Below are 22724 nucleotides of genomic sequence, written 5' to 3'. Positions count from 1 at the left end.
GTTAAATACTTCTGTGACCTTAGCAACAGTCTACAGAATGTAATAGTTATCTCCTGAGTTGACTTTGACTTTGGTCTTTGAAACAAGAGGTATTTAATAGATATAACACATGCTTTGATTTTCAATGTTAGCTTTTAGTTTTTGTCATATTCTATTTTAAATATATAGAAAGAGACCTGTACTACTTAGGGCTTTACTAGAACAGTATTAATATGTTTCTTACCTAGTATAAACAACAGTAGGAGGCCACTCTTCAATAATTATGTCAGAATCATAAGGCTGAGGTGGCTGCTCCTGCAGTAGTTCAGGCAGGTAGTATGCGACTGTCACTGAACGTGTGATCTCTGAGTGAGTTTCATTAGTATGCACTAGAGTCACAATGGGTATAGTCATCCCCAAGTACAATCCTAAAGAAAAATACATGACCATCACTCTAGAGAATACAAAAGAGAACTTTTGCACTCAATATGTATGAAGTTTTAAAACTAATATTGAACATTCTTAAGCTAAGCATAGATAAAGTACTGCAGAGTAGAAAAGTTTTTCATAGCAGAATGGAATTCAGTAGATTTAGAAAGTGGTGGCTTTAGGTGCTGTTGGCTGGAGGCAGCTAGTTGATATTAATCTTCCACTGTGCCTTGGACTTGCAGTACATACAGTATATTAAAATGAAGTGTTCTGAGAGCTCTTCCCTGTCTAGATGTAGTTAGGTTTGGCAAAGATAGGGCTTGTCTACACATGAAAGTTAATCGGAGTAATGTAGTGTGTGAATTTAAAGCGAATTAATTATTCCTGATTAACTCCATGAGTGGATGCTGCTGTTCTGCAATAAGAGTACCTTTGTCTGAAATAACTTAATCCACTTGGATTTGGAATAGGAGCATTCTTATTGCAGAATAGGGTCCTCCAGACATGGAGTTACACAGGAATAATTCCCTTATTCCACAAACTGCCTTAACCCTGAACACTTGTCTTTTTAGGTTTATTAATCTAACAGGTTTGTATATATATTTTCACACACACACACACACACACACACACACACACACACACACACACACACACACACACACACACACACACACACACACACACACACACACACACACACACACACACACACACACACACACACACACACACACACACACACACACACACCCCTGATCATTATTTCGCATTTTAACGCAGCCAAATGCAGAGTTACACATCTAATAGTGCAGGCCATATCTACAGAATGAGGGACTGTATCCTGGAAAGCAGTGACTATGAAAAAGATTTAGGGGTCATAGTGGACAAGCAACTCAGTGTGAGCTCCTAATATGATAACTGTGGCAAAAAGGACTAATGCAATCCTTGGATGGATAAAGAGGGGAATGGGAGTAGGGAGGTGATTTTTACCTCTGTATATGGGTATTGATGAGACTGATACTGGGATGCTTTGTCCATTTCTGGTGTTCACATTTTAGAAAGGAAGTTGAAAAACTGGAGGTGACTTGATTAGTGTATATGTACTTTTGGGGGGAGAAAATTCTGTGTACTAAAGGGCTCTGTAATGTAGCAGAAAACGGCACACGAATCAATAAATGGAAGCTGAAGCCAGACAAATTTATATCGGAAATTAGGCACAAATTTTTAATAGGGAGGGTAATGATGATTGGAACAAATTTCCAAATCAAGACTGGATGCCTTCCAATACAAAGAAGATAGCTCGTGTTGGCTAATGCATGTTTGGCTCAATACAGCGGTACTTGGGTGAAATTTAGTGGCCTGTATTATACAAGAGATCAGATTAGAAATAGATGATCTAGTGGTCTTTTCTGGCCTTTAGCTGTGCAAACTGACTCTTACAATTTTTCATTAGTATTCTAACAGTTTAGAAATATTTGAACGACCAATATCCAGACAGCCTTTCAGGAAAAACTCATTTGTCTAGTGCTGATCGTGTACTCAGTGTAGTACAAAAATCACAAATCCCAGCCTCATCAGAATTTGAAAGGGAGAGGACCTGGTGGGAAATAAAAGCTGGAGATCACTCAATTATAAAACTTGTGCTTTTGAAATGTTTGTGCAAGGAGGCATTTCAGTTTGAGTGTTTTTTGTTTTCATTTCCAATACAAAGAAGCTGTCACAGGGAGCTGTTTCTACTATAAAGGATTGTGTATTTGGTTGGTGCAAATCAAACTAGAATTGATGAGAGGTGCTGGAGCATAAATAGCAGAAGATGTTGTAATTCAAAACTAGCATCTGTAGTTACCTGAAGAGTTCTGCTCACAAATATATTTCATAAGCTTCATGAATCCCAGACATATGCTCTGTTCATACTGTTCTTCTTGCATTTTAATACAAGCCCATTTAGCTTTTCCATACTGACGTTTTTCGTAAAGCACTTCCCCAAACTGCAAACAAAAAATCAGACAATGAGTTAGTATCTTAATTTGATGTTAAGCTTTGGTATGGGTAATTTAAAGAACTTCTCAGTGTTTAAGATGACTAAGTCAGATCCTTTGCCTATTTTGAAAGGAAATAAGCTATCTGGTACATGGGCAGGAGAATGAAAAGAATGACGTGACTTATACTAAAATCTAGGTGTTCCAATTAAAAAAATTATAAAGAATATTGCTTTTCAAGTCTTAAATATTTAGTTCACTTTTTTTGTAGCTAACACTAAGGTTATCTAATGGGGATTGTCTGCTGAGATATAGCTGCATGCTAGCCACTTGCCTCAAAAGATTATTACACTGGTAAGTTGCAGGATTTTTTTAAGACTTAAAACTCTGGTAGTGGGGCCATCTACACATTTTGATATATTCATTTTTTTCCAAATTTTCCATTAACTCTAATCAATATCAAGGATTACCTTGACAAGGGCCATAATCAGTGGTGCTGTAAGTTGATCATAAAACAGATTTATGTGGAGGTTAGTGCAAGGTAATATAACTGAAACTGAACAGGAGTACTTGTGGCACCTTAGAGACTAACCAATTTATTTGAGCATAAGCTTTTGTGAGCTGCAGCTCACTTCATCAGATGCATAAAGTGGAAAATACAGTGAGGAGATTTATATACACACAGATCATGAAAAAATGGGTGTTTATCATACACATTGTAAAGAGACTAATCACTTAAGATGAGCTATTACCAGCAGGAGAGTGGGGTGGGGGGAGAGAAAACCTTGTGAAGTGATAATCTTCACTTCACAAGTGGGCCGGCCACCTTGATGATCACTTCAAAAGGTTTTCTCTCCCCCCACCCCACTCTCCTGCTGGTAATAGCTCATCTTAAGTGATTAGTCTCTTTACAATGTGTATGATGAACACCCATTTTTTCATGGTCTGTGTGTATATAAATCTCCTCACTGTATTTTCCACTTTATGCATCCGATGAAGTGAGCTGTAGTTCACGAAAGCTTATGCTCAGATAAATTGGTTAGTCTCTAAGGTGCCACAAGTCCTCCTTTTCTTTTTGCGAATACAGACTAACACGGCTGCTACTCTGAAACATAACTTAAACTGATTTAGCATTCAATGAGTTTGCAGTACTACTGTAAATTACCAGCTATGTTCAAAGAACATTGAGGTTTCAAAGTCAAGCACTCAAAGATAAAGAAATACCAGAATTAAAGTTGCCCATGCAGCCTTAATTCACTCCCTTACACCTATGCATTATGGTACAGTCTCTAATTACCTGATGACCTACTATTTTTTCCCCCAGAACTCCTGCCTCATTCAGTGCACAGGATGGACAGTATTCACTTAATGAGCAGCTATGCAGTATTTGTTTTATCCTCGTTGTTGAATGTGTGGCTTTACATCTTATTCGTTCCACACTATTCAAACCCAGCTCTAAAGACAGTATTAATTTCCTCCTGGACTTTTCTACAGAACTCATCGTTAAGTGTGTGCTTCATGAACCATAATTAATCAATCTTTGCAATGCTCCTGTGAGATGAAGGGATATTACTATGCCCATTTTACCAAAGGGGAGCTGAAGGCAGAGATACAGGTCAAAAGTATCCACTGGTTTTGGGTGCTTAATTTGAGAGGCCAACAACATGATCTTTTCAGCGTACCTAGCATTATATAACAATTCATATGTTCAAAGCACGGCTCCAGCTGACTGCAGTAGCAGCAGTGAGTGCTCAGCATTTATTCAGATCATAGCCATGTGTCTCAAGTTGGGCACCCAGAAAATGAGGAACACAATTAGTGAACACCCCTGAAAAGTTTGGGTTTAAGTGGCTTGTCCAGCATTACATAAGAAAATGGGGGCAGAGGCAGAGATAGAATCTGATTCTCCAGGGCAGCATTCAGCTAACTGTGAGACCATCTTTCTCTCCCTGCAATCCCCTGCCTCATTCCTACACACCTTCTAATTTCTGCAAGAGGCAGGGGTCCTATCGGCAACAGCCTCCTGTGCTACACAGCCTTGATTCATACCCAGAGCACTTTCCATCACATCCACTGAATGAGGCACAGATCCTGTAGAGGAAAATAGTATGTAACTGTCACAGTTCCAGGATAACGGCACCTGTATTCCCCCTCCATGGTCTCTTCAGGAACCTGCTTAAAGATTTCCAGGTTCCAGGCATCACTTCTCCTGGGTGGGAACTGTCTGACTCCCTCCTGACAGAGGTTTTAAGGCTGCAGCACTACCTGATCTACACTGGTATCCCCAGCAAGCCAGTCTGCCTAAAAGACCAGTGTCTGCTCTGTTTTTTTCTGAGAACTATGACTAATGTATTGCCAGCAGTTAGAAGTGACCACACAGCTCTTGAACAGCACTTTTTGTTCATAAGGTTAAAAGCATTATAGAGAGAACTTATAAAATAAAGTACTTTCCTATATGTATACCAAAAGTTCACTAGAGGTTACCCATTAGTCTCTGCCCCATTAAACAGAAAGTTCTGTTTGTTGGAACAGGAAAAAGAGCCTCAAGTCAGTTAAAACTCAGGCAGTTTATTCTAAAGTACTTTGTCTCTTGATCTCTGGAGAATCCAGTCTCAATTAGTATATGTGAGTCTTCTCAGGAAGGAGTACTGGGGGAGGGGGCCTTAATCACCACCCACTGCTTTTGATTCCTGGAGGAGGAGCTGTAGTAGCCCTCCCCCCTTGAGGAGGTTATTAAATCGCACCTTCTCTCTCTCTAATATCCTGGGACCAACACCACTACAACAACACTATGATTTCCTAGGCTTTTAAAAAAGCAACTGAGGAAAAAAATTCCCTCATGTGGCATCATAGTGACACCAACTTGGTTTATCAGTAGGTGTGGAAACTTTAGATCCTTTGCCACTTGAAGTAAAGAAGTAACTGAGAGAGGATACCTGTACTACTGCTATGTGGACTTTCACTAGAGGGGGATGAGATGCACATTTGCTGGTGGGTTTCACAGTTGCTGATAGCAGAGGAATAGTGAGGCTCAGGAATCTTGGGTTAGATTCCAGCTTCTGGGTGGGAGTATGCTCTACAGAGCACAGATTCTTCTGCTCATTTTCTTCCAACCTGGATCCCTTCTGCTTGGCCATGCTATTATTTGTAATGACTAGAAAATGGCACATGCAATTGGTGAAAAATCCAGAGTCTGAAATCTGTTTGCAATGAATGTTTGTTGTAGTTCCAATAACTAATACTGTCTATTTGTAAACAGGTGAAATTAATTGAATTAGCTATAGATAGATAATCCAACTCTTCTGGCTTTACCTTTTTGCTTTTAAATATCTGATGAGAATTTTTTTACTCACTTTTGGTAACAGCCTTTGTGTACTGATAAAACAATGGATCTGATAAACAGAGAAGTTAACCCTACCACTTGATTAGCCAGCTTAGTGATACATTTTGAGAGTGGAAGTGGAAAACTAGAAATGAATTTCAAATAGTCTGAAGGAGTGGAAATGTTATCTTGGAGGCATTTTAAAGATAATTTCTACATGTGTATTCCTGAAATCTGCAAAGCAGAACTAGACTGTAGCTAACCCAGGCTCTGAGTAGAGAGAAGGTATTCTGTTCTCTGGATCAGAGCAAGCATGGATTGTACAAAATGGCAAATTCACAAATCAAAAGTATGCTCAAGGACAGTCTTTTTTTGGACTCTTACTGTTGAAGTTAACATATCTAGGTATTTAGCTTGCATTAAGCTTTCAGTAGCTATTATGCGGTGTTCATACAAATCTCATACTCTGTTTCTCACTTTAACTTTTTCTGTTTAATTTGGACTTAATCTAATTGCTTGGGAAAACACTGACTTTATTTTTTAAAATTATATTTGAAAATAACATCTCTTGCATACCTGGCAAGACACGCATTCTGGATTTTCATTGGGAAAGGAAAACGTATTCAAAATTTTGAACTTTCCTTTTACAAGGTAAATAAAGGGAAAATATCCTTTAAACTCTTTTAATTTAAGTACACATTCAGTTACTGATTTGGGATGTTCACATACTGAAGTGTTTTTGGGTCACCTAACTTTCATTCTAGGCATACTGATTTCAATCACTTGTGTGTACTGTTCTCCCTTTCTTCAATTATGGACTGTTAAGACATTAGGGCCAGGTTTGTATCAGTCTTGAACACGTATACAATTAAATTGCTTATCAAAGTGTACTCATTTCAAATACCAGAATAAATACTTTGCAGGAAAAGAATTACCTTTTCTTTGCGGTGTACCAGTGTAAATGGGATACTTTCCCTCTCCTGATGTTGATTATTTCTGGTCAGTTGCTGGATTGGCTCTGCCATGTCTGCAATGACATCATATGTTTTTAATTCTAGAATTGAAACTACAGAAATAAGGAGTAAGCACATGTGGTTTTATTTTGGCCCACTTTGCTTTTGTGTTTTTGTTAAAAATGAGCCTGACTTACCTCAGTGTAGAAAGACATAGTCAGTTGACTCTTACCTTTGCACCTCTAAAATTATAGAAATTTGAGACTCTATTTATTTATATCACAAAGTAGCATATTGTCTGAGCCCTACTATACTCCTTGTTGCTTGTTGACACTCCCACTGCTCCAGTAGAAAACCCCAACATGTACAGCTGTTCAGGAAACAATACCTAGATAAGAGCATAGTCCAGTGGTTCTCAACATGCCCAATCAGTATACAACTGTGGCCCATGTGACATCCTCGAAGGTATATGGGTTTTATATATGTGGGCTGCATCCACAGTGTGTGTGTGTGTGTGTGTTTTAGGGCTGACAAGCGATTAAAAAAATGAATCACAATTAATCGCATGATTAAAAAAATAAACACAATCACACTGTTTAACAATAATAGAATACCATTTTAAAAATGAAGTGAGCTGTAGCTCACGAAAGCTTATGCTCAAATAAATTGGTTAGTCGCTAAGGTGCCACAAGTCCTCCTTTTCTTTTTGCGAATACAGACTAACACGGCTGTTACTCTGAAACCTGTCACTTTAAAAAAAGTTTTGGATGTTTTATACATTTTCAAATATATTGATTTTAATTACAACACAGAATACAAAGTGGACCGTGCTCAATTTATATTTTTGATTACAAATATTTACACTGTAAAAAAACAAGAGAAATAGTATTTTTCAGTTCACTTAATATAAGTACTGTAGTGCAGTCTCTTTATCATGAAAGTTGAACTTACAAGTGTAGAATTATGTCCAAAAAAATTAATTGCACTCAAAAATAAAAGTGTAAAACTTTAGAGCCTACAAGTCCAGTCAATTGTACTTGTTCAGCCAATCACTCAGACAAACAAGTTAGTTTACATTTGCAGGAGATAATTGCTGCCCGCTTCTCATTCACAATGTCACCTGCAAGTGAGAACAGTCGTTCACATGACACTATTGTAGCTGGTGTCACAAGATATTTCCATGCCAGATGCACTAAATGTTCTTATGTGCCTTCATGCTTCAACTACCATTCCAGAGGACATGCATCCATACTGATGACGGGTTCTGCTTGATAACAATCCAAAGCAGCGTGGACCGACGCATGTTCGTTTTCATCATCTGAGTCAGATGCCACCAGCAGAAGGTTGATTTTCTTTTTTGGTGGTTCAGGTTCTGTAGTTTCTGCATCCGAGTGTTGATCTTTCAAGACTTCTGAAAGCATGCTCCACACCTCATCCCTCTCAGATTTTGGAAGGCACTTCAGATTCTTAAACCTTGGGTCAAGTGCTGTAGCTATCTTTAGAAATCTGAGATTGGTAACTTCTTTGTGTCTTGTCAAATCTACAGCGAAAGTGTTTGTAAAACAATGTGCTCATTCATCATCCGAGACTACTATAACATGAAATATATGGCAGAATGTGGGTAAAACAGAGCCAGAGAGATACAATTGTCCCCCAGGAGTTCATTCACAAATTTAATTAACACTCTTTTTTTTTAAGAAGTGTCACCAGCATGGAATCATGTCCTCTGGAATGGTGCCCGAAGCATGAAGGGGCATACCAATGCTTAGTATATGTGGCACACACATACCTTGCAATGCTGGCTACAAAAGTGCCATGTGAGAACACCTGTTCTCACTTTCAGGTGACGTAAATAAGAATCAGGCAGCATTTTCTCCTGTAAATGTAAACAAACTTGTTTGTCTTAGCGACTGGCTGAACAAGAAGTAGGACTGAGTGGACTTGTAGGCTCCAAAGTTGCACACTGTTTTGTGTTGGAGTGCAGTTATGTAAGAGCCGCCCACCCCGACATTTGTAAGTTGTACTTTTCCAATAAAAAGATTGCATTACAGTACTTGTATGAGATGAATTGAAAAATACTATTTTTTATCATTTTTACAGTGCAAATACTTATCAAATAATATGAAGTGAGCAATGTACACTTTGTATTCTGTGTTGTAACTGAAATCAATATATTTGAAAATGTAGAAAAAGATCCAAAAATATTTAATACATTTAAATTGGTATTCTGTTGTTTAACAGTGCGATTATTTGTGATTAAATTTTTTTAGTTAATCGTATGATGTGTGTGTGGATGCTTCCCACATAACGCATAGAGAGCTGCATTTGCGGTCCACAATGGTAAATAGGTTGAGAACCACTGGTTTAGTCATTGTGACCCACAGTATCTCAGTCACCTCCAGTTACTTTCATTCTATCTCTGGAAATTAATCTACACTTGCACAAAATGCAGCAGCCTGTTTCTCCTACCAGGAGAAATAAATGAGAGCACATAACTCTGGTAGTCCATTGGCTCTCCATTCAATATTGAATCAAATTCAAGGTCCTGGTCCTAACCTCTGAAGCCCTCAGTGGGCTATAGTGTAGCTATCTTAAGCCTGGTCTACACTGGGGAGGTGGGAGGATCGATCTAAGTTACGCAACTTCAGGTACGTGAATAACATAGCTGAAGTCGACATACTTAGATCTACTTACCGCGATGTCTTCACTGCGGTAGGTCGACTGCTGACGCTCCCCCCTTCGACTCCGCCAACGATTCTTGCTCCGGTGGAGTACTGGAGTCGACGGGAGAGTGCTCGGCGGTCGATTTATCGTGTCTTCACTAGACGCGATAAATCAACCCCTGTTGGATCGATCACTCAGGAGGTAAGTGTAGACATGCCCTAAAACACTATCTTTCCCTGGGATCCACTATTAGTTGCAAGCAGCAGGGATTATGTGACTGATGAAGCATATGATGAAGCTGACGGGCAGGACACTTCAGCTCAGGCTATGTGACAAACTTTGTACCCATAGAAATTGGACAAGTCACTGTCTGGCTGTCTTCAGAGAATGGTGCAATATCTGCCTCCTTACACAAGCCTTCCCTAATAACAAGGAGTTCAAAGTAGGAGAGTATTTAAAAAACAACAACAAAGCCCTGAAGCAAAACAAGGGATTTCAGTCAAGGAACTGATCGGGAGTTCGTGCATGCAGCTTATACAGAATTAAGTATGACATTAATATGGTATCTAAATACCACAGACAGGCACTGCAGCTTACTTGAAAAGAAGTTTGCTTTGTCACGTTAACTTAAAAACTACTGAGATTTCTTACATGGGGGAATCATCGAGTTAAGCTAAGAAGGAATAAAATGGCCAAACTTATGACACATGCCAGCTTTACGTTTGGCTGAAGATCGTGTCCTTTGAAAGCTTATTTTAAACAGCCACAGGTCCATAATTCAATATTTAAATAACATGGGGAATTTTTCTACATGCTACTTTAAAACCTGTGATGTAGAAGGCTTTTTATATTGCAATTGTTTCCATCTATTGCATAATATTTTATACATATTTGTCAAATATCAATGATGTAATGAGATACATAACCTACTTTTGATAAGGGATTTTACTTTAAATTTAAAGGTGCAGAAGATATTTAAAATGACAAAATGAATTGGTCAACTTCTGTAATAGTAAATATTGACTTTCTAGCAAAATGAAGCTGTAATGTACAAAAGCTTGAATCAGGACAAAATAGGTTTCATAACTTCAGATTTGTAAATTTTTCACATCCTGCTGCAGAAAGAATTCACAGTGGATTAATATTTTAAGATTAGTCATAATGCCATAACATAAGACGCTGGCAAGTCTAAAATCAAAAAGCTACCAGTTTTGTTTGGGCTAAAAGGCACACTTGCATTTTGCACACTACTTTGCTCTGTTTGTAAGCAAAGAGGGTGTTGCATATAAAAAAATGAGCCTCTTAAGTGTCATGTGTGTTGCTTGTGATCACAGTCCTGGCACCCAGGCGGCTGAATTAAGATGGCACAGGGCCCCTAGGAAATGCCAGAATTAACGTCTGAGTGCTTGACTTTGCAACCTAATAGTCTTTTAATATGTTTTTGTATGTAATTTCCTAGCTCTTTTTTAAAAAAGCAAACTGAATAACAAGAAGTGCCCTCTTGTGGTATTATAGGGACACCAACATCGGTCCTCTGCAAGTTTGGAACCTTTTAGATCCACTGCATAGACCTCTGCCACTTGAGCTAATGGAATAACTGATAGCAGTTGTAGGTTGTCATCTTGTATGTGGGTCAGCACTGGAGGGGGTGGAGAGACACTTTGTGTGTGAGTTTCAAAGATAGTTGCTAACAGCAGAGGAATGGTGAGACTCTGCAGGGGAGTGTGTTCTAGTGGGTACAGACCCTTCTGTCCTGTCCCACTCGCGTCTTTGCTCCACCCCAAGTTCCTTGTTCCAATCTCCTTCTTGCTTACCCAGCTTCATGCCAGACCCATTCTCTTTGCCCAGCCAGTGCTCGTGTCCCTTTCCAGGTTCCTCATCCAACTTCTCTGCTCTCCCATGCCCACTCCCCCAGATTCCAGTCCTAGTTTCCCTCCATTGGACTCCTTATCCAATCTCAGTCTTTCCCCCGACCTCTTCCCCTCCCTGGTTCCTTGTCAGTTTCTCTGTTTAGCCAGTCCCTGTTCTCCCTGAACACCGAGCCCCTTGTCAGATCTGTCTCCCTTCCCCTGCACCCCCATTTCTTCCCCCACTGATTTAGTTCTAAGCTCCTCGTCATGCTAGTCCCTGCTTCTTTTCCAATCTCAGTGTTTGTGCCCCAAAGCCTACTCGCTCCCATCCCCCTAGTCTCCTTGCTCAGTGTGTCCCAGGTTCTCTCCTCCCCCACTCCCATACTCACCAGACTTCTTGTCCCCGTTCCCAGCTACTTTCCTTTCCCCAGGTCTGGGTTTTGTCTTCTCTGCATTTGAATCAGACAGCTTTCTTCTCCATGCTGCTTGGATGCCAGAAGGAGGGTCATTGAGACCACAAGAGAGAGAAGCTCCCTGCTCTGAGTCCCAATGCCCAGCCCCATCCCAGCCTGGAGCAGCCAGGTCTGTCTTTGTCCCTGTTACCGTGGGCTGCACCATGATCACTCATTCTGTGAGGATGGCTTATGTGCAGTATGGTAACATGTTGGAGCTGTTACGGGATGACACATGCTCAGTTGCTCTGTGGGGATTCACACGTGCAGTCTGGCCAGTACAGTGGTAGGATATGTGAGAAGCTTGAGCATGCTCAGTAAGGACAGAATCTTCAGCAATTTTAGCTGTTCGCTAATAAGTCTCTACTAAGAATGTCCAAACTGTGGTTTTTCTAAGGCTTGTAGGTAGGGCTGGTTGGAAAATAAGAATTCCATTTCACACAAAATATTTGTGGTTTCAAAGTTTTTTGTTCTGCACTGGAGAAAGTTAGCTTCATCTAAAGTTGTCTTGCCAAAGAAATAGCTCCTGTCAGCCCAGGCCCCTTTCCTGGCTCAACCTCTGTTCATGGAGGGAGAAGACAAATATAGTGGAGGTGACCATTTCCTGAAAGTCACCTGCCTTTAGCCATCTCATCATCCTCCCCAGATAAAGCAGTTAATCCTAAATCCACTGCTTCTATGGACAAGCTAAAGGTCTTCTAGCACCTGTTAAAGAGAATAGTGGAGATGCTGGATATTTTGCTGTGGAAAATCATCCAAGAGAATCAACATAAGCTTCTGGATATCCTGCAGCCTTCCTCCTTGGGGCAAGTGGCCATGCCCATTAATGCTGGACTGCTTGAATCAGCCTAATTGATTGGGCATAGGCTTGTCTTAGTCACAGCAACATCGAAAACTCTCAACAGGAGACATCAGGTGTTAGCTAAAGTGTTTGAATATTTCTGTGAAAACCTATTGGTACTCTTGTATTACAGGTGGCTCATGCGAAGCCAAAGCAGGAGGACCAACCAAAGCCTTGCTCTCGAGAAAGACCTGAAGAAATCAGACCTCTTTGGGAGGAAAGTGTATTCCCAAGTGTGATGTTGTCTAATTAAAATATGACCATGTAGATCATTATTGCTACCACTGTTATATGTTTGCAGCAAATCTTGTACAAAGTGTGTCAAATTAGGTGTCAATAGAAAAGTTATGTGCTGAATATGATTGTGGTATTTGTATGGAGGTATCATTTTTGTATTTGAAGTTAGGAGTATTAGCTCTATACCTGGATTTCAAATGTTTGCTCCTGGGTAGCCACCCACAAGGTATTTAGCCTGCACATCTTGAAGGGACTATTCAAGTTAAAATGGCTCATTAAGGAACACTTAACTCACAATGTACCATGGGAGATGCCAGTCTACACTTAATGGACTTTCCTACGAATGTTCCATCTGGAGTATAGGTAATAGCTTCTGCTGTGACTAAGCGAAATCATGCATGGACATGTGACTTGCCCATGTGACCCCAAACACCATCTTGCTACCTGTAATTTTCCACAGAGAGAACAGTGGGTTTCCCTTCACTTGAGAGAACTTGATGGATCTGATGGACTTTCCTGAGGACGTTTCAGCCAGACTATGGGTAATGGCTGCTATAACTCATCGAAGAATGCAAGGGCATGTGACTAGATCATGTGGTACTGAACTCCATCTTGTATTTCTGTACTCTTCCACAAACTGTGCTGAGTGCTTTGCTTGGAACAATGAGTTTCCCTCCACCTAGGAGAAGCTATAAAAGGCCCTGGAAACGTCTCCATTTGGCTGCTTTCCTGCTCTAGCCTCTGGACTATGGACTTATACTAAGCATTCTAACCAGGGGACTGAGGACCTTCCAATGATTTGGAAGCAACCAGAGCTTTGACTTAAGCCAGCAGTTTACTCCATCACTGCTACAAGCCTGATCCAAGAGCTTTTCATTTATTGTATGTATTTGATTCCTTTAACCAATTTTAATTATTTTCTGCCTGTCTTTTTATAAATAAATCTTTAGATTTTAAATACTAAAGGATTGGCAACAGTATGGTTATTGGGTAAGATCTGAGTTATATATTGACCTGGGTGTGTGGCTGGCCCTTTGAGATCAGGAGAACCTTTTGTTTAATTAAACTGATTTTAAAGAACCACTCATCTTTAAGTCTAGTTCTGGGTGTTGAATCCAGGACTGGAATATCTAAGGAGGCTGCATTTCTGACTTCTTGTTAGCCAGTGTGGTAAGACACAAGTTTACATTTGTTGCTGGTTTGGTATATCTCACGGATTGAATAACCACCAGTTTTGGGGTGTGTCTGCCCTTTTTTCCAGCAGCTTGTCCTGAATTTGGTTTTCTCAGTTGACCCACGAAGGCGTGGTGACACCAAGTAAGACTTTAGTTGGGAGTGGTGAATGTGGATCAAGTGCTGCTCTCCACATATAACTTTCCTTTATGGGACAGACTCTGGAAAGGACAGCTCGAGGAACTGGAAAGCTTTCAGCCCAAACAGTGCTCCAAGTGGCTCTTGATGCATCAGATACAGCCACCAGGTCAATGGCCAGAGCCAGGATGATGAGGTCTTTGTAGTATTAAGCATTGGAAGTGAAACTGGAAGTCTACGTCATCATGGAGGACCTCCCATTCAAAGACAGTGAGCTCTTTAACAGTGATATGGATGAGGCTCTCCACATCCTAAAAGACTCAAGAACTACTTTGAGATCTTTAGGCTTGTGCATCTCATCCCCAAAAAGGAAGCACCTGAGAAAATAGTAACCATATGCCAGACAGTCACTGTTTGCACTTAACAGTCCTCCGAGCCTGGAGGAAGAGGCAGTGATTTCACCATGTTCTTTCTTGCTGCCCCACATTCCAGGGCTCCTGACATAAACCAGTTTTGACACGTACATTGAGAGTCCGGCCAGACCGTCTGCAGATCCTCCTTCTGTTCCTGTTTTTGGCAACCACCTGTCCCACTTGCCACTATTTCCTAATCCCAAAGAAAAAAGGGGGGCTGAAGACCTATCCTCAGTCTTCACCATCTCAACACCTTTGTCTGTTGCTTCAAATTCCATATTGTGACTCTTGCCTCTGTAATCCCCTCCCTGGATCCCATGGACTGGCTTGCCAGCTCTCAACCTTCAAAATGCCTACCTTCACATCTAATACATCCTGCTCACAGAAGATAACTGAGGTTCCTGATATGTATGTCTCTGTCAGTAGAATCCTACCCTTTGGTTTCTCTACAGTCCTGCATGTACTCCCCATGTCCTAGCCGAGGCGTGTCTGAGAAGACAAGGAGTCCAGGTGTATTCCTACTTCAATGACTGGCTGGTACAGGGAAAATCCTTCCAGCAAGTGACAGACTTATTTCAAAGGACACTAAGCCTCTTTGACGTGCTGGGACTCAAGGTAGACAAGGAAAAATCCATACTGACCCTGATTGAGGCAGGTTGGGTTATAATAATTCCAGCAAAGTCCAGACAGCTTTGGTACTCAAGCCTTGTGAACCTTTTAGAATGACATATCATCTCCTTATCAGATCTGGTCTTACAGAATAATGGCTGGATCCTGCATCTGACAGCCTGGATGCTGGCTGGCTAACATCTACAGAAAGGATCCGCTCTGCTGCATTTCAAGCCATCTTGCTCCAAAACAGGAAACTCTTACCCAGACTGACAGAGCCAAATGGAAGAGGGTTTCTGTCTGGGCAATGCAGCATCAGCTCTTGCTTGGTAGCAGCCCCGATTTCAGCTATACTGAACTACTTACTTTCTCTAAAACAATAAAACCTGACCCTTAGTTTGATATGAGTACACTTGGCAGAGACATTGGTGAATCATCTTCCTGCACAAGGCTGTACCATTTTCTAGCACCCGACAAGGTTCTTCATTGGGTGCTCACATGCTTCCCCACTGGTCTGGCAGTGGGAACCTCTCTTGCCTTGGTCCTCAAATTGGTGATGACTGGACTGATGGGTCCACCCTTTGAACCATTGGCTACCAGGTCTCTTTATCACATGTTGAGGCAGACAGCCTCTTTGGTGCCATCACATCAGCTAGGTGAATAGGAGAGATTCAGGCCTTCGTGATGGGGTTCCCCCGACATTCTTTCACAAGAACATTGTCACTCTCAGAGCTCACCTTAAGTTTCTGCGTAAGGTGGTTTCCAACTTCTGCATCAGTCTTTTCACATTCCCTGAACTGCCTTCCACTCCAGGTAAAATGAGACTTCACATGCTGGATAATCCTGAGCATTGTCATTTTATTTAGATGTGACCATGCCATTCAGGTGTACATCTAGACTGTGTGTGGCATTTGTGGAATGGGCTAAGGAGCAACCTATGCCATCAGAGACTCAAAGCAGGTCTCTGATTGTGTTATGACAAGTTTTGGCTAAGAAAGATCTACCTGGACAGATGAAAGCTCATTCACAGCTCAAGCACCTTTGGTGACCTACTTGGGTAATATCCCCATATCAGAGAGATGAAGGGCATCAACATGGAGTTCAGTCCATTCCGTTACCACTCATTATTCCCTGATGCAAGCTACAAAGTTGGATACTAGTTTTGGTAGTGAAGATTCTACAATTATTCTTCAGGTAAGCCTCTGCTCACCCTAGCTCCGGGGAACCATTTTAGTCACAGAGTAGAATGTGTGGACAAATCCCTGAAAGAAGAGAGAACAGTTACTTACAGTAACTGTGGCTCTTTAAGATGTGTTGTCCACACAGATTTTACAAAGCACCCTCCATCACCACTCATAGGACTCCTGCTCCTAGAGGATTTTATTGGGTTGCAGCCACCCCACCCTTCATGTCCTTGACGGTAGGCACCTAGTGTGGCCTTAGCAGACATTGATGTTCAAAAGAATCCAATCTCACCCGCATGGACACTGAGTGGAATGTGTGTGGAAAAATCCATCTCTAAGAACTACAGTTACTGGAAGGTAAGTAACTATTTGTTAGTAGGACTGAGTTTCATCTTGTACACCACAAGTGTAGATGTCTGTTGGGTGGAAAAATTAGTTACATTTTCAGATCTTTACAGTAGTTCTCTTTATATTATTTTTTATCCAAGAACTTGCATGCTTTATGCTATTTGTGTGACTTGAATATCATCTTCTAATGAAGAGAACTCTGTTATTGAAAATGTTAATATTGGTTAACTTTGATCTCTGGTTTAAACGTTAAGTTTTTTGCTTAGTAATTAAAACGTCAGATCCTGCTTTAATATCATCGGAGGCTGACTTACAATTTGATATGCAGTATAGTTGTAGCTGTGTTGGTCCCAGGATATTAAAAGATATTACCTCACCCAACTTGTCTCTCTGTTGGACCAAATTCTGTTGGGAGGAGAGACGCTTACGTGCTATAGAGCTCTTCTTCGGGTCTGGGAAAGGTACTCCATGTCACAGCTAAATACAAGTTCGAACAGATAGTTTAATACACGTAGTTAGCTCATGTTCTAAGGGACCATTTGAAATCAGACAATTGCTATGCTCTCAAATGACCTCACACAGGAAAATAAGACAACACAATCTGTGGATGAACACTTTTCACAAAACGATCGGTCTATATCTGACCTTTCAGTCCTCATCCTCAAGGGAAATCTGACCAACACTTTCAAAAGACAAGCCTGGGAGCTGAAATTCATAACTTTGCTAGACCCTAAAAATCATGATCTAAAAAGACACTGGATTTATGTCTTATTACAACCCACTAACCCCCCTTTTTGTGCTATGACTGTAGGAAATGTTAACGGGCCACTTCACCTTGAGTAGTCCCTTAGAGTAGGTGCTAATTACTATCTGTTCAGTTGTGACACTCTGGGTTTGTCTACACTACCACTTCCCTGCAACTTACATCGCTCAGGGGTGTGAATAATCCACACCCCTGAGCGATGTAAATTACACTGACCTAAGCGCCAATGTAGATAGTTTCTCCAGCTGACATAGCTACTGCCTGTCACAGGGGTGGAGTAAATAAGTCAATGGGAGAGCTCTCTCCTGTCAGTTTAGAGCAGGGGTTCTCAAACTGGGTGTCGTGATCCTTCAGGGGGGTCGCAGGGTAGTTACATGGGGGTCACAAGCTGTCAGCTTTGTGGGGCTCACAGCCCCAAGTCCCCATTAAATTACATTACCTCCCCATTTTTAATTTATAAGGGGGGGGGAATATCACACTCAGAGACTTGCTATGTGAGAGGGCTCACCAATACAAAAAGTTTGAAAAGCACTGGTTTAGAGCGTCTTCACCAGATATGCTACAGTGGTGCAGCTGCATTAGCCCTCGGAGTACCTTTCCCAGATCTAAAGAAGAGTTCTGTATAAGCTCAAAAGCTTGTCTCTCACCAATGGAAGTTGGTCCAATAAAATATATAACATGACACAAATTGAGAGTTGATAGAAAAAATTTTGTACGAAAGCAAATTAATTCAAGCTAAATCACTGAATAACATTCTTGTCTATGCTGCTTATAGTAATAGGATTTTTTACCTTTATCTCAGGAGAGTAGTTGGAATAAGGTTTTTGATATATTGAAGTATCTCCGTAGCATAAGGTATTCTTTATAAGCTCTATTTCACCCCTTCTGGTGACCTTTTTTAAAAAAAATTCCATTAGAGGAAATTTTTCATGTTTAGCCTGAAGGTAAGTCTTTGGAATGTCAGCCAAACAACTTGTATTATGGAACTGTGAAGTAAAATACATATTACTCAATTCAAACTGCTTTTAAATTTGAACATTTGTTATGGATTTATACATAAAAACGAGTATAGCATATATATTTTTATATTTTTAAAATAGTGCCCACAGGTGTGATTGGTACTTGAGCCATATGGTACATGTCCTTTAAAGCTTAACATTCAGACATGACATAAGATGTGAAATAACTTTGGGAGGGGACAGGCTGAAGAAGGATGAATTGCAGCACTATGTGTACATCTTGAGGGTTCAATTATTTAAATATTAAAATGGTAATTAGGATTGACACTATATGTGAGTGTTATAGAAGAAGCAAGTCTTTTTGGTGGGATTTCAGTTGGAAGAGGGTAGGACTGGTCTGATATATTTGACGGGACTTGGTTTAGAAGTCAGTTAATATGAAGATTTGGTAACCTCTAATTGTGGTGGGTCTTATTAGTATATACATTCACCAGATACTGAATGTCCTACCAGGCACCTGATCTAAATTCATCAGATCTACTGTGGGCTTCACTTGAGAAAAGAGAGGAGGATTCTACTTGGCAGTCACTAACCTAAGCAGGTATATGCCATACACAATGCCTTTTATATTGTGATGGCATTAAATATCTTAGCTAATAACTTTAAAATTCAGCAACTGGATGCTTCAAGCAAGTAGGATAGGCTTGGTTTTGCCAGTTTTTTAAAGATTTGTAAGGAGGCTCTTAAGTTGGAATAAAGTAATCTGAAATACCTGCAGTTATAGGTTTCCTGCTTCTGATGATAGTGAAGGAGCTGTGTTTATAACTAAAGGAAAACTTTTGTATTTGTTATATTGAGGCGTTTGCCATTGCCATGGTTCAGTGGGTAGGCATTGGTTTGACTATCGGGCCCGCTGTTGCGACAGGAATAGAGTATCAGTCACTTTCTACAAACACTAAAAATAAAAAGAAAAGGAGTACTTGTGGCACCTTAGAGGCTAACAGATTTATTTGAGCATAAACTTTCGTGAGCTACAGCTCACTTCATTGGATGGATCAAGGATGGTGACAAAGATGTTTACAAAAAACAAAACCAAAGAAAATTCCCAAACTCTGATTTAGAGATGAGCTGTCCACATTTTTTACTTAGTGTATGTCCTGCACTACAAACAAGTCAGGTTCCTAGGACCTGAAAAATTACTCCAAACATTTTTTTTTAAAAATTCCACAATTACTTTGAACAAAGTTTTAGCTGTGACTTTGTTTATCCATGTTCTGATCCACTTATCTCATATGCACACTGCTCTGTTCTTGATGGTTCAGGCCACATGTCTCAGAACTGGAAGTGTAACTTCCCCAAAACACCTGAAACTAGAGGTCTAATTTACATTCCCTTAACTATAGTCAAAAGGCGATATTTGTTACATGATAACTAATACCAAACAAACTTTAATATGAGCTCTCCCTATCCACACCCTCATATTAAAATATTACTGTGGGAAATTTCATGATGGTAGTGACTAAAATTTTTGATAGATGTGACGACAAATACAAATTAGAAGGTGTAAAAGTTGGCTTGTAAACCAGATATTTAGCAGCAGCCTCACAGAAGTCACTGTTTCAAAAATATTGGTGCAAGCTCTTTGATCAATTATAATAGAACCACAATCTAAACAGCCCACTTGCTGACCGTTTCCTGTAGTCACAGGCATATATCCGCTTTCTTCCAAGAGTAAACTTTCACCCCTACCAGCCTTATAACTGTACACACATTATTTTCAGTTTCACTAGTCTGGAAGCCAATTCTGTTAGAGTCATAGTGATAACAAAAAGAAAAGGAGGACTTGTGGCACCTTAGAGACTAACCAATTTATTTGAGCATAAGCTTTCTTGAGAGTGAGCTGTAGCTCAAGAAAGCTTATGCTCAAATAAATTGGTTAGTCTCTAAGGTGCCACAAGTACTCCTTTTCTTTTTGCAGATACAGACTAACACGGCTGCTACTCTGAAACCTGTCACCGTGATAACACATATTGTAATCTCTTCCCTGCTCCTCCTTGGAAGGATCATTGTTCCTCTTCCCTTTCTTTTTCAATCTCACTATACAGACACAGCATTTGAAAAAACTGCATAGTCCATAAAACAAAAGTAAAATTTGTTAATGGTAGGACAGTATTGTAAGATTCCCAAAAGAATTGGAATATCACGTTTCTAATAAGTATGCTCCTTCCTTCCAAGTTCCTTCTGTGTAATCTTGCTAAATCCTAAACTGTTTTTATTGTTAAGAGGTTTAACCCAGCTTCACACTGTTCCATCACTTACAGGCACATTCGTTTACTGCATAAATTAAATACACTTGTACAGAGGCTCAAATTTAAATTTGAATTTTGGGATGGCCTTTAAATTACCTTAAAAAGGATGCAAGAGCACTAACCACCTCAAATGTCACCCGGAGTTGTTGTGGGAGCCTTGGATCCTGGCTCCCGTTTTACGCATCTATGGTGGCAGACTGAAAAACTGGCCGAGGATGGAGATGAAGAGGAGAAGTGGGGCTGCCCCACACAATACACAACCCTTTTAATCGTGCGCTGCCTCTTCTCCATGCTCGCCATTTCGTCTGGTCTCTCTAGCCCTCGGTCGGCTCCAGCCACCCCCCTCTGACTCTGGGACCTGGGGCCGCCGGTGGGGAGCCCGGGGGACACCCCTGCGCTGCCGTGCGGCGAGCGGGCTGCGGCGAGCGGGCGGGTCCTTACCCCTGGGCACGTCCACCTGGTGCCCCCTGCCCACGCTCTGCCAGTAGCTGAGCAGGCGCTCCTGCTCGGCGGCGGCCGCCTCCTCCTCCTCCGCCCGGGAGCAGCTGCTGGGAGCAGCCGCGTCGGGGCTCTGCTCCTCGGCCATGCTGTCCAGCTCCTCCAGCGTGATCGCCCCCGGGGCGCCGGGCTCCCCGGCCGCGCCGCTCATGCGGCAGCTGACCGCTTCCTGCTGCATGGCGAGGGAGGCGCTGGCCCGGGCCGAGGGCGAGGTGCTGCTCCGCGCCCCGCGGCAGGGCGAGCACTGGCGGCGGCGGCGGCCAAGGCGGCGCTTTTGCTCGCCCTGCCCGGGGGCGGGGGCAGCCTGCTCCGCCGGCGCCACCCGCTGCTCGCCGCGCTTGCGGACAGCTGCCTCGTCCCTGCCGCCGCTGGCTGCCTTTGCCCTTCCCAGCCCCCTGGCCCGGGGGTCGCAACTCGCGCGGCGGTGCCCCCATCCGCCAGTTGGTTACCTTCTGAAATGTGGACAGGGAGAGGGGTTCTTCTCACCTGGAAAAGGTGACCATTGTGACAAGGTAGAAAAAGGAGTGGCTGGCTTTACATTACCTTCTTGCCAAAACAAGCATCTGAGTGTGGTTTTAGAAACAATTAACATTTTTATTCAAACCTACATTAAAACGAACTGCTTTAAATGTTCCTGGTTTGTATTTCAACTGTATAATTGCAAGAAAACCAAAATATTTGTCTTCACAAATAATTGTACAATGTAAGTGTTTTGTAAACATCATGGCTATACATCTTTGTGCAGCAGTATTCTTTCCTGTTGCTTGGGATGTCTTTATTGGCCCTCTCTGGAAGGGAGGGCGCCTGTTCCCACCTCTTGCAGAAGTCCCCCTGTAGCTTTGAAAAATAGCAGATGGGAAAAAATGATGATACGATTAATTATGCAAAATATAATTTAAATTAACTATTAAGGTTATAAAAAAATATTCCTTGAACTTCTGTTATATTTTTTAACTTTACAGCTACATATAATCATTAGTGAAGATATGACTATTGGCTGCAGCTGAAACACTTACTAACATTATCACAGTTTGATCCTTATCCAGGTTATTCCACTGAGTCTATATGCAACTGTCTGGATACTGAGCTGTAACTTTTGTTCTTGTACTATGAACACCTTCAGATGATGAGCCTGGGAATTTAAATTCATAACTTTTCTAAACTCTAAAAATCATGGACTAGAGACACTGGATTTATTATAACAATTTATTATAATTATTATCATGATTTATTATAACAATCATAGAATCATAGAAGATTAGGGTTGGAAGAGACCTCAGGAGGTCATCTAGTTTAACCCCCTGCTCAGTGTTTCCTCTAATTTTTGACAGGCCGTGTGTGCAAAAAATTTCTTCTGTGCAAATTGTTGTGCTTCTGTGCAAATTTTTGTGTGCACGGTGTTTCGCCATGTGTGCGGGGTTTAGGATCTGTGTGCACACGCGCACAGCTGAGAGCAGGGGTCAGCAACATTTCAGAAGAGGTGTGCCGAGTCTTCATTTATTCACTTTAATTTAAGGTTTCGCGTGCCAGTAACACATGTTAATGTTTTTTAGAAGGTCTCTCTCTATAAGTCTGTATATTATATAACTAAACTATTGTTGTATGTAAACAAGGTTTTCAA

The 22724-nt window shown here is 41.2% G+C and overlaps 2 protein-coding genes across 2 annotated transcripts in view; one reads left to right on the top strand and one right to left on the bottom strand.

Moving 5' to 3' along the window:
* Positions 1 to 21325, bottom strand: part of LOC125638217 (heme-binding protein 2) — a 28381-nt gene extending 7056 nt beyond the window's left edge. Inside the window, exons 1-4 of the mRNA XM_048853674.2 lie at positions 21047 to 21325; positions 6648 to 6739; positions 2258 to 2399; positions 224 to 407 (exon numbers count right to left, since the gene is read on the bottom strand). Coding sequence (XP_048709631.2) covers positions 224 to 407; positions 2258 to 2399; positions 6648 to 6739; positions 21047 to 21281 — 653 coding nt within the window. The 5' untranslated portion in view covers positions 21282 to 21325. The remainder of the gene's footprint in view (positions 1 to 223; positions 408 to 2257; positions 2400 to 6647; positions 6740 to 21046) is intronic.
* FANCM (FA complementation group M) overlaps positions 1 to 22724 on the top strand; it is a 154098-nt gene that overhangs the window by 18551 nt on the left and 112823 nt on the right.

The sequence above is a fragment of the Caretta caretta genome, chromosome 6, assembly GCF_965140235.1.
Source record: "Caretta caretta isolate rCarCar2 chromosome 6, rCarCar1.hap1, whole genome shotgun sequence".
In the NCBI taxonomy this organism is placed as follows: Eukaryota; Metazoa; Chordata; order Testudines; family Cheloniidae; genus Caretta; species Caretta caretta.
The sequence above is the reverse complement of the archived record's forward strand: the minus strand, read 5'-3'. Positions and strand labels throughout refer to the sequence as shown.